The 13,770-nt window shown below is 61.2% G+C and overlaps 3 protein-coding genes across 3 annotated transcripts; 1 reads left to right on the top strand and 2 right to left on the bottom strand.

Moving 5' to 3' along the window:
* Positions 1 to 45: 45 nt before the first annotated feature.
* MDM12 (Mitochondrial distribution and morphology protein 12) lies at positions 46 to 1,068 on the bottom strand (the record flags this gene model as incomplete). Its single annotated transcript, XM_062767848.1, has 1 exon — positions 46 to 1,068. One exon carries the CDS (start codon positions 1,066 to 1,068, stop codon positions 46 to 48), a length of 1,023 nt encoding a protein of 340 aa, XP_062623833.1.
* On the top strand, positions 184 to 8,673 carry LOC62_01G001362 (uncharacterized protein; the record flags this gene model as incomplete). Its single annotated transcript, XM_062767849.1, has 5 exons — positions 184 to 189; positions 3,663 to 4,481; positions 4,521 to 7,964; positions 8,048 to 8,246; positions 8,294 to 8,673. The coding sequence occupies 5 exons, from the start codon at positions 184 to 186 to the stop codon at positions 8,638 to 8,640; spliced, it is 4,815 nt and encodes a 1,604-aa protein (XP_062623832.1). The 3' UTR covers positions 8,641 to 8,673.
* A 2,236-nt stretch (positions 8,674 to 10,909) lies between these two features.
* Positions 10,910 to 13,593, bottom strand: DBP10 (ATP-dependent RNA helicase DBP10). The gene is made up of 6 exons (XM_062767847.1): positions 13,434 to 13,593; positions 12,996 to 13,374; positions 12,866 to 12,961; positions 11,585 to 12,829; positions 11,134 to 11,533; positions 10,910 to 11,098 (listed from the first exon to the last, which is right to left on the bottom strand). Exons 1-4 carry the CDS (start codon positions 13,540 to 13,542, stop codon positions 11,674 to 11,676), a joined length of 1,740 nt encoding a protein of 579 aa, XP_062623831.1. The 5' UTR covers positions 13,543 to 13,593; the 3' UTR covers positions 10,910 to 11,098; positions 11,134 to 11,533; positions 11,585 to 11,673.
* Between the last annotated feature and the right edge of the window lie 177 nt (positions 13,594 to 13,770).

Genomic DNA, 13,770 nt, shown 5'->3' with positions numbered 1-13,770 from the left:
GTGGGGGAGCGAGCCACGACGAGTCTGAGGTCTAACGGCACCTCGCTACAACGCAATGGTGTGGAAATTTGGAAAGACGAGCTCGTCGACGAGGGTTTTCCTCACCACGTCGACGATGAAGCGCTCGACCTTGCCGACGTTGCGCAGGACGTGGGCGTCGGAGCTGCCAATCTCGCTCTCGATATGCAAGTGGGGGAGGATGCGCTGCCCGGCCGGCGTGGAGCCGCCCTCGTCGCTGTCGACGATGGTGACGTGCACGCGGTGCTTGGGGCCCGAGTACGCGAGGACGACATCCGCAGCGAGCGTCAGGCCCGTAATCACGAGCTTGAGGGGCAGCGCCATGAACAGCTTGGACGGGTAGTTGACCTGCAGTGTAGTCAAGAGCGCGAGCGTGAGGTCCGCTGCGTGGTCTATCCGCAGGTGGATCTGCACGCTGGGGAGGGGGTTGGCGCGCGCGTTCTCCAGACCTGCCGGGCGCGCGGGCGGGCTCGGCGGTGGCGACGACGGCGCATGTACCCTCGAGCCCTGGTGCGTCGGGGGCGCGTAGAGCGGGGACACGCGCGGCGGCGTCGCTGGCGGCCGCAGCCGTGCCCCGCGCCGGAGGTTCACGACGGCGGCCGCGCCGAGCCCGATGCCGACGCTCGCGACCGAGTTGCGCGCGCTCGCGAGGCCAGAGTAGACCGACTCGCGGTCGTCGTCGTCGTTGGTGTGCTGGAAGGCGCTGGGCGGCGCGGACGCCGCTGAGCCGTTCCGTGCGCGGTGCCGCCTGGCCGGGGCCGGTTGGGGGGGCGGGTGGAACTCGTCGACGCCGCGCTCGTCGGCGAGCCGCGCCTCGACCTCGGCGTCGCCCTCGTCGTCCCCGTCGTCGAAGGCCCGCCAGACATCCCGCACGTCCTTGATCTCGACCTCGGGCCCGACGTGCCCAAAGTCAAAGGCGGTGACTGTTATTGGGCCGAGGAAGGAGGGCCGCGCGGCCGTGTTGAGCTGTGTGTTGAGCGCGCTTATGAGCGAGGTTGAGAGGGACGACGAGGAGGACGCGAGGAGCGACCAGTCGATGTCGACTGACATTGTGCGGGGGCGGGGGTGGGGGGCGGGGGGAGGCTGGGTCGAGGCGGAGTCGAGACTGTATCACGGGCTATCTTGTTGAGGGCATGCTCGATGGGTGGATTGAGTGAGATGGAAAGAGTCGAGTGGAGGCATCTCGTCGAGTTTGTTTGATTTGCGTCAGTGGCCATGTCGGTGTCGGCCAGGCACGGAAACATGGCGCCAGAGTGGTGGCGGCGACAGTGACGGACTGGCAACCACCGTACCACCGTCATGCTGCCTTCTTTCTGCATGCAAACTGCGAGCAGCGAGAGCGTTGAGATGAAGATGCAAGATAGGAGATGATGGAGGAATATGATGCGGCAGAGACACACTGCATGCTCTAGCCGTCGACTGCTCTACCACGGCGCGCCGCACCTTCCCCTGCCACTCGCCGACGCCCCCGACACACACACACACACACCGCCCGCCGTCGTCCTTGCTTCTCGCCACCCGCGGCGCCCCCCGTGAGAAACGACGAGGAAGAACCCCCCCCCCCCCCCCTCTCGACGGCGTGAGTAGTGACAGCTTGATCTCACTGTCGCCACCAGGCCACAATCGGCGGGCGGTACCAGCGACTCGACGCTGACATTACCCACCTCACCACCCATCACGATCACCACCACGTAACTGCTCATCAATCCCAACCACACCTCGCCCAAGAAGGTTCACCCCCTTCACATCCTTACAGCATGCCGCGCGCGTCTCCGCCCACGCACCGCCCAAAGCCGTACTCGCGGCCTGGCGGCAGCCCGTCGCGCGGACTCCCTGATGACGGCATGGCCCCGGCTCTGGCTTCCTCCATGACCGCTGGCCGTGGCCACCGTGGCAGCGACTACGACATGAGCGACGCGGGGTCCGGATCGGAGCAGCAGCGCGTCAAGATTGAGGTCGACGAGGATGGCGAGCCGAAGCGCAAAACCACCAAGGGTAAGAAGACCAAGGCGAAGACGGTGCGCGACACCAAGACGGCGTCCGGCTCGTCCAGCACGACGCGCCACGCGCCGACCAAGAAGGCGCCAACCGCGTGGACGGGCGACGAGGACTGGGCCATGTTCAAGCTCGTGCACCCCAAGGCCAAGGTCGACTGGGCCGCCGTCGCACTCGCCGTGGGCAACGGCCGTGATGCAAAGGTGCGTGTGGTGTGGCCGTGGTGGCGGCGGCGTGCGGCGCTCGGTTAAGCCAGGTCTGCCAGCGTCACGCGTCTGAGGGAAGACAGGGAAGGTGCCGCCGCACCGTCGCTTCCACCCCTATACATTGAGAGAGTGCGAAGTTTGCGTGGCTGACGCAATACAACTAGTCATGCTCCAACCGCTACTATGCATGGTCCAAGAAGCTCGAGGCGGCCATCAAGACGATGGGCGCGTAGGTGGCGGCGTTGGTGGCGGCGCTTGGCGTGGCGCATGAATGGATCGAGGAGTTGTTTGTGTTCGGCACTGAAGAGCGGGTAGCGCGTCTCGGTAATGTGAGCTTGATCCACTCGCTGATAATTGAGTCTGACAAGTGGCTCATTCCTTCTGATTCTTCTCTCACAGAGCGACGTGTTTACATTCTTCGTGGCGCTAACAACAGTGCGCGACTAATTAAACCCGGATTAATCAATTACAAGGCCGCGAGACTGGGGCTCTACCAGGGATTGTGGCGCAGTCGCGTCGGTGCCAATGGCGCGCTGGCTGGCTATTGCAGTGCAAACATTGCCATGGTCGCGCTGGTCGCCTTGTTGCACGGCCTTTGTTGGTTGCACAGCACAGCAGCGTGTTACAGGTTTATTGAAACAACAGCAACTCTTTCTCGAGGCACGCGTCCCAGCATTTCCCAACCTACGACGCTGGTCGCTCCCAAAGCATGAGAGGAGTGCCTCGCTGTAGATCCAACACTGCAACAGGCCTGTTGCACCCCGGGTGCAGGGGTCAGGGCTGCAGGACCTGCAGGTTGTTGTTGCGCCTGGCTGGTTGTTGCACTTGGCAAGAGAGGGTAGTTAAGGGTTGAAGGGACAGCACAAGCATAGTCTTGTCGGTTGGGACGACTCGACAAGAACGAGTAAACAGGGTGCGTGTCGCAAAGTAGGCAGCAACTCTGAGGACCACCTCGACTGACCCCAAAATTCAGGCACGCGCCACAAACCCAACACACCACTAGCCTCACTCGTCGGTTACAACCTCTCTCACTCGACTTTCGTCGCAACTGGCGCACGCAGCAGCAGCACTGTAGCACTGCAACGACGAACACCGACCCCGGATCACTCTTGTCCAAGCTAGATGCTGCCAACCCGATAACCACTTGTCTCTTAACCATCTCATCTCTCTCTCCGCAACGACGACCACGACGACGACGAAGACGATCACGCACGAGAGGGAAAAGCAGCGCGGTCCCGGACAAAAGCACTCGCGTTAACGACGTGACTTTCCGCATCCCTATTGTCCGCACACCGCACATCTCATCGCGCCCCATCACCACAGCCACAAGGAGACGCACAGACAGGTGGCTGACGGACCCGCATCTGTAACATTACAATCCACTCGAGGTGGACGACAGCGCGCGCGCCCGACGACGCAAGCACCATGGCCGCCGCTCCACAGTACTTCCCGACGCACTCGCGCACCCACTCGGCGGTCGGGCACTCGCCCGTCATCGGGCTCGGGACAATCAATGAGACGAGCTTTGCCGCGACGTCGATCCCGCCGTACGAGGTCGATCCGCGCACGGCCGCCGACGCCGGCGCGCCCGTTTCAGGCATGTACGCGCGCAACGGGCTCTGGGACGACGACGAGGGCGACGACACGCAGCGCGGGTCGTGGCGCCGCCGTCTGAGCACGTCGACAAACCACACGAGCGCAGGCGACCGCCGGAGCACAAAGTCGACGCGCGGCGCAGCCACCAGCGCAGGCAGAAGCCGGTCGGGTACGCTCACCAACGCCGTCGCCACAGTCGGCGCCCCCTCCGGATCCCTGGCACAGCATCAGCAGCAGCAGCAGCAGCAGCAGCAGCAGTCTGAACCGTGGGCCTGGGGTCGCAAGTCGCACGCCGCGAGCCTGAGCTCTGGCTCGGCCAACCTCGTTGCGCCGACGGCCCACTCGCGGACAAGCAGCGGCGTCGCCTTCCCCGGCGGTCCAAGAACCGTGTCGCCCATGTTCTCGTCGCCCCCGCCACCGCCGATGGCCGCGCTCGCGTCGCCACCGATGCCGATGCCATCACCGTATGGCATGCACTCGCCCCACGCGTCGATCCATTCGCCCGCACTCTCAGTCTTTCCTGGCTCCTCGGCCATGCCATCGCCTTCCATATCGTCGACAGGGGCGACGACGCCAACAATCCCCGTACAGCCTGAGCTCAAGCAGAAGAAGAGTAGAACGAGGTTGCGCTCCACCACAGGAAAGCGCGGAGATGCGTTACCGGAAGTACGTTGACTTGTGATGGCTCACCTGACTCTGTCCCAGCACGACCTCAACACGCCAATGGCAGAACGCACACCCTTAACACCCATCGGTAACGTCCCCCCAATCCCGCCAGCAGCGTATCCATCCCCATACTCGGCCAAGGGGCAGACAATGCACCCCAAAGCCGACGGCAAGTCGGCGTGGAAGCGCGGCGTCGAAAAGCTGTGGCGGTCAAAATCGTCGTCGGGCCTCCGTGACTCATTCCACCACAAGCGTGGCGCGAGCGAGAACGACCCGCCACCGCCAATGCCCGCCCTGCCTCGTAACATGCACACGACGCATCAATCTCACTCTGGTGCCTTGGGGTTGCATTCGCCCCGCGCGTCACACTCTGGTGCCTTGGGCTTCTCTGCGACGGCGGACCTGCCTCCTCCCCCGGCCTTTGGTGCGAGCCATCGCGACTCGTTTGACGACTTTGGCATGCGCCCGCCAACAGCGAGGTATGACACGTTTGGCGTGGCACTGCCTAGCACACCCGAGCCGTTCGAGCCGAATGACAATGCCGCCGAGGCAGACCCATTCGCGTCGGCCGTCGACTTTGCCCAGACGCACTCGCGGCAGCCATCGCGGGCACTGCCCCTCGACTTGCTACCACCCCCCACCGTTGCCGAATTGTCACGCCCACCAAGTCTTCACAACTTGAAGGCGGCATTCATCCCCCGCTTGCGCAAGTCCAAGTCGCTTGCCGCTGTCGACGGATCGATTACTCGCCCAGCTTCCATGGATATTCCCAGCATGCCCTCGCCGCGCATGCCCACTGCCAGCCTGCACGGCCACGGCACCATGTCAGAAGCACACTTTGGCGCCTTTTCCGACTGCGGCCACGCCGACCCCCTCCCCTCCCTCTCCTCTCCTCTTGAGATTGTTCACCTCAGCCATGACCGCGGCAGTGCCGCCTTTACGTCGCCATTAGACTTTATCCAGCGCCCAGAGTTTGCGACGCAGACCTTTGGCAGCAGGCCAGATCATTACTCCACGTTTGGCAGCAGAACGCTTGAACCTCCCCGCCCTCACTTTCACAACAACTCGCTCGACCAGAGGTCACAAGACCAGGTGTCTTCTTCGCCAAGTGCGGAGCTTGAACCCGCACCCATTGTCGAGGCTGAGCCTCCAGTGCCCCCGATTAGAACAAAGCCGCGGGCGGTTGACCCACCGATGCCGGACCCAATGGCACCGCCCATGAGCGCCCCGCCACGCTCCCATTCGCCACCGTGTAGCCTGTCCATCAAGACCGACTTCTCTGGAGGACGTGTTGGCTCGTCTGGCTCGTCGGCAGAGCTCGCTACCCCTCACCAGCCCACGTCGGCCCCGCCTACCGCCGCTGGCTTTGAGCCGTTCAACGAGATTCCCATGTCCCGCGCTCGCTCAGAGAGCCTCGGCGTGGACGAACCTCCCACTAGCCCCAGCTTCTACGAGTTGTACGAGAAGTTGGGCGTCCACCCTAGCCATATCAAGGAAAACCGCAAGCCCAAGCAGTTCCCCGACATGGACGATGGGCCGGATGACTTCAACACGGACGACCTGAACCACTTCAACCAGCATTTCAACGCCGCATTCAACGACGCATTCCTTCCCACGGATGGTGGTGACGGATACAACCCTCTCGAGGGCGACTTGTCTCCATCCCTCCGCTCAAGCAGCTGGGAAGCGGCCATCAATGCATTCCCCACGATTGACGACTCTATGGCAATGGCTACTGGTCCGTCGTTTGACTTTGACGACATGCGCGCCAACCGCGACAGTCTCCAGTCTAGCAATGCTGCGATTGCGCCAACCGAATCCGTCGGAAGCCACAGCTACGCCATGCACGAGTCGTCTGGTCCTCAACAGCGTGCCAACCCTGGACGCTCGGATGCAGGCGGCGCGGGTGGTGGAGGCACTGGCGGCCAGGGCGGTGGTGGTTCAGGCGCTTCGTCTGAAAACACGAGTGGTGTGTGGACGAGCTGGCGCGACGTGCCTCGCCGAACTGGCGGCGCGGGTGGATCTGGCCAAACATCTGGCCTTGGCGGCAGTGGGCGTGATTCGCGTGGTTCGTCGCGTGGGAGCTCACGTGAACGGCGCGTGCCCCGTGTTGACAGCGCCGCATTGGACCTGTCCGACGACGACAATTCAGACGACGATTCAGACTATGACGATGATGATCGTCCATTATCTCAAGTCGCAGACGACGTCCCGTTATCTCGCCTCCACCCACAAGCATCCGCCGCTCAGCAACAGCGGTTCGCAGACAAGCAACGACGCCGTGAAGCACGCCGCGCCGAACGCGAACGCATGCTTCGCAGGAGCAAGACCAGGCTGGTCGAGGCCAAGCCGGCCTCACCCGCCCCGGCGCCGATTGTCCGCTCAAAGTCGACCCGCGACCCGAGAGAGCACCGTTATCATTCCGAGTCGCAGCCCCGCACCCGTGGCTGGGACGGCGAGGGCGGTATCCCTCCGGATGTGCTTGCCGGCCGACTAGAGCGTGTCGCTATCGGCACTCCTCCCATCGGCGGCAACCTCCTCCGGGTCCGCAACCCCGACGCGCGCCAGCCGTCTCCTGGCGAGCCCATCCCCCGCCCCTCGTCTGCCGACCCCGGCCCGTACCGCGCCCGTGTGCAGCAGCAGCAGAACCAGAACCCGCTGCCGCGCCCTCCAAAGTCTCCAGCGCGCCAAGGCTACCTCACCCTGCCTGCAGACGACGACCGCCCCGAGAGTCTCATGCCCAGTCGTGGTGGTGCCGATATGCAGCGTCGCCCCAGCAGTGGGCGTAGCGCTGAGCACCAATCGAGCACCGGCCATGGCTCAGCAGAGCGCCACTCGAGCACCAGCCATGGCGGCAGCCCTCACGATCACACCCACCACGGCTACAGAGTGGCCTCGGACGGCGACGCCCACCTCCGTCGCCAGCCGACTTCGTCGTCTCGTACCCACCGCATCGCGTCCGAGGGCGACCAGCCCCGCTCGGGCAGCCCACTTGTCGTGTCACACACGTCGAGCCCCAACACGTCTGGCCAACCAGTGTCGCGCGGCCCTTCCATGAATGCCGGTCGGTCCCCAGTGCCAAGCCGCCCACGGTCGCACTCTAATGCCGCACGTCACCACCCAGGCGCTAGTGCCCCTACACCGCCTTCCGAGCCTATCCCGCACCGTGCACGACCGGTCGCAGTGCGATGCCTGGTTCTCGACAAGCGAGGCAACAGCAAGACGCTCCCGCTCGATGTCTACCCCGAGACCACGGCCCGCGATGTTGTTGCCGCCGCTCGGGCGCGTGGGGACTTTGCAGAGGTCATGACTGGCCCCACGAGCGGCTGGGTCGTTTTCGAGATCTTTGCCGAGCTGGGCATTGAGCGACAGGTGCGCGACTACGAGTCGATCCTGGCCGTGACCAGGGGTTGGGATCCTACCGCGACCAAGAACTGCCTTGTGATCAAGGACACGATGCGCGGTATTGCATCGTGGGCCAGGGTGAGTTTGGAAGCGCGATCGTGTGTTTTGTCGACGTGGCACTGACCCATTGTTCTCAGGGCGTGCCGAATACTCCCCCGCAGGTTGGCGGCTGGGTCCACCTCGAGACCAAGCGCGGCAAGTGGTCCAAGCGCTGGCTCGAGACGCGTGGCGGGCAAATCTTCCTGTCCAAGAATGAGAAGGGCAAGGACGAGATGCAGGTCAACACGCAGTTCTCGGACACGTACAGCTGCGCTCGCAGCCAGACGGCGCCGATGCCTTATGTGTTTGCGTTCAAGCGATGTGAGTGGGGTTGGGGTTGGGTTGTGGGCCGTGCTGACTTGTTCCAGTTGAACCTGCGGCTTCGTTTGAGAACCCCACCGAGCATGTGCAGTATGTCGCGTGTGACGACCCGACGGGATACAAGCTGTCGCTTGCCTCGTACGACGCGCGCAGCTACACCATTGCCATGACCAACCCCGCCGCGCGGCAGCCGCAGCCCAGCGCGCGCCCGGCGCATGCACCGTCGCAGCAGCTACAGCACCAGCAACACCAGCCGCAGCAACAACAACAACGCCCACAGCGGCCCCCGCCCCCCGGCGGCCACCTGATCGACCTGTATGGCGGCCACCAGGCGTTCACAGGCAAGGGCTTGCTGAGAACGCACCCGGGCGGGCCGCCCGTCCGCCCATCGTAGATAGACGCCGACGACGAAGACGACGTCACGGACCCTCAGACACATCCCCGGCATGCAAGTGTGCAATACATTGTACCATAGTGATGACAGTTGACATGTAACGAATTATGTGCACCAGGGAGGTGGGTGGGGGGTGAGGAGGTGGGGGAGGTGGTGATGAGTGTGGCGAATTGGGCAAGTTGGTGCCAAGGGTGGCAAATGGCTGGAAATGGCGCAGGCAGGGTGGCAAACTGCCTCAAGCCGTCGTCGACACGGCGCAGCATGCTCCACGTCGACACGATCGGCGGGGTGGTATGGTGCCGACATGCATGGATAAGCAAGAACAAGGAGGTGCAGAACAACAAGTGCCAAGCATCCTTGAGTCGGCTCGGATCCGGCCGGCGGGAGGGGCCTTGGCGCAAGCAGCGGAGTGCTCTGCGTCGGCGTTGTGCGCACTCTGGCATACAATGCCCATGTAACGTACGACTCGACGCGTGCGAGTCGACTCGACATGCACTGCCCAGGCTCAAGCTCAAGCTCGAGCTCAATCGAGAGCAGCGTATTGTCGTCTCGGGCATTGTGGCATCGTGGTGTGTGAATGGCGCCGACGCGCTCGCCATTGTGCGTGCGCCACATTCGGCAGGCCGAGTTGCGTCAACGCACGCTGTGACGTTGACTGCATGCAGCGGGCAACTTACCCATCCACGCCGCTTGGTCGCCGAGTGCAGTATTGTAGTCAGACCTAACCTATTCGGAATGGCGACAGCATGTCGTTGTTGCGTCAACTGTCGGCATGGGGAACGGCGCCACCCCCTCGTTTCATGGCGGCCTCGTGCGTGTCTGCCCATTACTGTATCTTGGGTGTGTGGCGACGGAGCACGCATGTATTGTTGGTGCGCCATTGCTTGGGGATGGCTCAAACTTAACCCAGTCCACGCTGTATTGTCAAACCTACCCCAACGAGTGTACGTTGACTCCTCAAACTTAACCCAGTACACGCCGCATTGTCAAACTTACCCCAGTGCATGCTCCCATTGTCAGCTGCGGCGGCAGCACACACGTAGCATTCCACCGCTGAAGGATGCTGCAGCCTGGCTACGGCGCGGCGCCTTGGCATATCTCGTTGTCCCCCCGAATCGGCTCGGCGCAAACCCATTGTGCAACACATGCGGCAGGCGTGTTCGCTCGGCGCCTCCATGCCCTGCGGCGAACCGTATACAATGCTTCTGGAACGTTGTCCGCCGCGCTAATCTCGTCGTCGCGTCCCTCCTCCTTGAACTGAAACGCGCCCGCCGCCGGGCGCCACGAACCCAATCTCCCCCCTCCCCCACCGTGCTATTGTTGCCGCCGGCACCCTCCACGCGCGGCATTGTCTCGCCCGACGCCACATGCAGGCCCGAAAGGACGTGCAGCGGTATCCCCACCACGAGAGCTGGGGGACAAGGCCAGCAAGCGCGCCACGGGCCGCAGTGTGGCGTGCCCGACCGTATCGGCCCCACCCAAAGGCGTCGTCGACTGCGACCTTGATCGCTGAGAACGGCAGGCAGGCAGGCGGCACCAACCACACCCCATTGTCATTCCACAGTTCCATAGCCTTGCTCGTCGTCCTCGAGTCGAACAACGACAGCTTCCAGCATGCACACACGCAGCGCTGGCCACCGCGTCCACTCACGCCTCGGAGGGCCAAAAATGCATATATAAACCCCCCCTCCGGCACGTCTCTGGTCCTCATCCAACCAGCTCTCTCTCCTCTCCACTCCTCAACCAAACCAACCAAGCAACCAACCCCCAACAACAACTACAATGGACGCCTTCACCGCCATCTTCACCAACGTCGCTTCGTTCGCCCAGGAGGGCTCCGAGGCTCCCCGCAACAACGAGAGCGGCGCTGACCGCATCGGCGGCTGGGACTGGTTCTCCTGCATCATCGCCTAGTGAGAACCACTTCAGAACCAAAAGCTAACACTCGCAGAATTCGATCTTTCGGCTTGGCCTGCGAGGATTGGATGATATATATACTATGAACTAGTGAAACACTGTTGAGCGGTGGCAACCAACTGACACTTGATCGTCATCAAACCACTTCGACTACTATGACGACCGCTGCAACGGAGGACCAGACCACTGTGCTAATTGTCGCTCGCACTACTGATGGTTATGTCCATGCCTCGCCAGGCTAATACGAACCTTTGATGAAAGAGGTCCGCGCGCTCCAACACGAACGCTACAGTCGCTGAAGCCTCGCTCAATGTCGATACTTAACAGTCTTCAAGATCTGGGCGATGACCAGTCTCATTCCAATACTACACGGAAACTCCCAGCGCCCTACACATCTTACAATGCATCCGGTATTGCCCTCCTTCCCCACTTCACTCCACGTATCATTGCCAAGCAAGCGAGTCGTCATAGCTGGCGTTCGATGTGCCTACTTTGTCCATGCATCTTACTTCCGACGCGGTCTTCCGTTACGCGCCTGTAGCTGACATGTTAGCATTGTTTGTCGGCACCACCTACCTTCTCCTTCTGAAGTCGATTACGACGCATAGCCTCCACAGAATGCAGCTCTGATTTAGCTTTACCACCAGAAGCTGTCTGTTTCTGGTGTTTGGCAGGACGATGAGAAGCCTGGCGCTCCGACGGAGTCGATGACGATGGCTGGTGCCGCTTCTTCGAGGACTGCCATGTTGCAAAGCGTCCACTCTTAAAGGTTGCCGGTAGGAGCACTCCACTCTCGCCTTTGACCATCTTCTGGTTGTCGGCGCCGACCCCATCGCCTTTGACAAAGCGTTTGCTTTTCTTGTCCCACTTCATCTGGCTAGCCTTCTGGGCTCGCTGAGCTGCCCCTTCGTCTCCTTGTAAGTCGAGGATGGCAGAACGTGCCTGTGCAGCGAACGAGTCATCATTCAAAGAATAACTAAAAGTGAAGTCAGTTTGGTTATCGCATGCGAAGTGTTGTTGTACTAACCCCTTGTTCTTTGCAGTCTCTACGTGCTCGTGTGGAAGGAAGAAGTTCGGATCCCTGTAAGACTTCTTGACCACAGGAGTTCGAGCATCCTATAGGCTCAGCCGCTTGCCGCGGGAATGACTCACTGTCTCCATTGCATCGTCATTGTCATCCACCTGCAAGACCCGTCGGTCTGCTCGATGTTTCGAAAGGAGTAGTCGGCGTTGCTGCATGAGCTGGGCTGCCGGCTGCTTCCCACGCGAGCCAATCTCAAAGATGGTCTCAGGGGGTCGATAGTCCTGGACGGATTCGAGGAGTCGCTCTCGAAGTTGGCTGGACTCCGCAGGCTCACTGCCAGTCTCGCTCTGCAAAACTGGGAGGACAACCATGGGTCCATGTGACAGATCAGCCACGATGGCCTTTGCCTTCCGGTAGGCTTCCCGGCTTGCCTTTGAACGTGACCTCTCGAACATGCTCTGTCCGCGCTTCATGACCTCCCGAAGAGAAGGTAGCTGAGGTTCAGCCTCTTCGAGGCCGTTTTGAATGTACTCCATCGCCGTTTCCAGGGACTCGCGGGGAGCGGCACCGAACACGTCCTTATTGCCTGTTATCGGGCGGTCCAAAAAGACCTCGAGATCGAGAAGGAAAGGCAGGTCTTCTTTGGTGACTATCGTCCAAGCCGATCCTTCCTGCCCAGCACGAGCGGTGCGTCCGACTCGATGGACGAAAACACGTGGACTGGAAGGGAAGTCAAAGTTGATGACATGCCCCATTGACGGGATGTCGATGCCTCGTGCCGCAACATCGGTAACCACGAGGAGGTCGGTGTCATCGCTCCTGAATTGGCGTAGTTGCTGCTGGCGAGCAGCTTGGTCCAGGGAGCCATAGATGAACGATGCACGGTATCCTGCCGCCGAGAGCAGAGTCTGGAGATATTCGACGTGATGCTTTGTGGAGGCGAAGATGATGGCTTTCTGTCGGTTGCTCACGACCTCCGATGACATCGAGATGCCGATGGCATCGCGAAGCAGGATAAGAAGTGCCGCGTCCTTCTCATCTGGTTTCGTCCAGACAAATGCAGTTTTGAGCGAGGGACTGATACGGTGCTCCGTGTCCAATCGGATGAAGTTAGGGTTGTTGAGCCCAGCCTTCGCAAACTCAGCCAGAGACGAGGGAAGTGTCGCTGAAAACAACAAGCTATGACGGCTAGCTGGCAGGCGGTGAAGAATCTCTCGAAGTTGAACTTCGAAGCCCATCTCGAATAGACTGAGGTCAGTCTCCCTGGAAGCTCAGATTGCTCACCGATCGGCCTCGTCGTAGATCACCATGTCCAAGCCCCGCAGATCGAGGTCCATTTCCACCACAATATGCAAGAATCGACCCGGAGTAGCAATGACGCTGCTGTTAGCACTCACTAACTATCGTGACCCACATATCCGGTTTCTCTGAAATCTTCTCAAACTGTTGATCTAGTGATTCTCCGCCCATGATCACCGACCAGCGGAGTGCCGACGACTTGTCGGTTCCTGCAAGGCTTCGTGAGAGGTCCTTCCCTGCCTTCAGAATCTGGACGGCAAGTTCTCGGCTCGGGCATAGAATCAAGCAGCGGATGCCATGGGGCTCACGCCGCGTACCAAGTCGTTGCAGCATTGGGATGAGATAGGCCAAGGTTTTGCCCGATCCCGTTCGAGCCATGCCCAAAATGTCTCTTGGAGGATTTTCAAGAGCGCTTGGGATTGCCATCCTCTGGATGGGTGTAGGCTGCTTGAACCCTCGCAGTCCCAAGGCCCTTGTCATCTGAGGTGACAGGCCTGCAGCCGTGTCAGCCCGCGCGTCTCGTATGTTGTGTGGGATGGGAGGAGCAACATACCGAGCTGTTGCCAGGAGGCCGCCGACTTGCGCTTTGCTGAGGTCTGAGTCTGAGACGCGTCATTCTGTGACGGAATCCAATCTGCCTTGAAGGTGTTTTGTGTTGCCATGGTGGGTCGAGCAGTCGCTTTACTCGAGAAGAAGTGACTGCCAACGTTGACTGGGTACAATGTGCTATGTGCACATCCAGCCAGTACACAAAGTTTTGAAAAGCGAAACCCAGCGACCACTGGGCCGGTGGAGGTAGAGCACAAGTACCACGTGCAAATTTACGTAATGAATCACGTGACAAGTCTCGGCTCCGCCGTGCTGACTGCTTGCTTACGCACAGGGGTGGA

Source organism: Vanrija pseudolonga, chromosome 1 (assembly GCF_020906515.1).
Source record: "Vanrija pseudolonga chromosome 1, complete sequence".
NCBI lineage: Eukaryota > Fungi > Basidiomycota > Tremellomycetes > Trichosporonales > Trichosporonaceae > Vanrija > Vanrija pseudolonga.
Note: the sequence above shows the minus strand (reverse complement) of the source record. Positions and strands in the feature narration are given on the sequence as shown.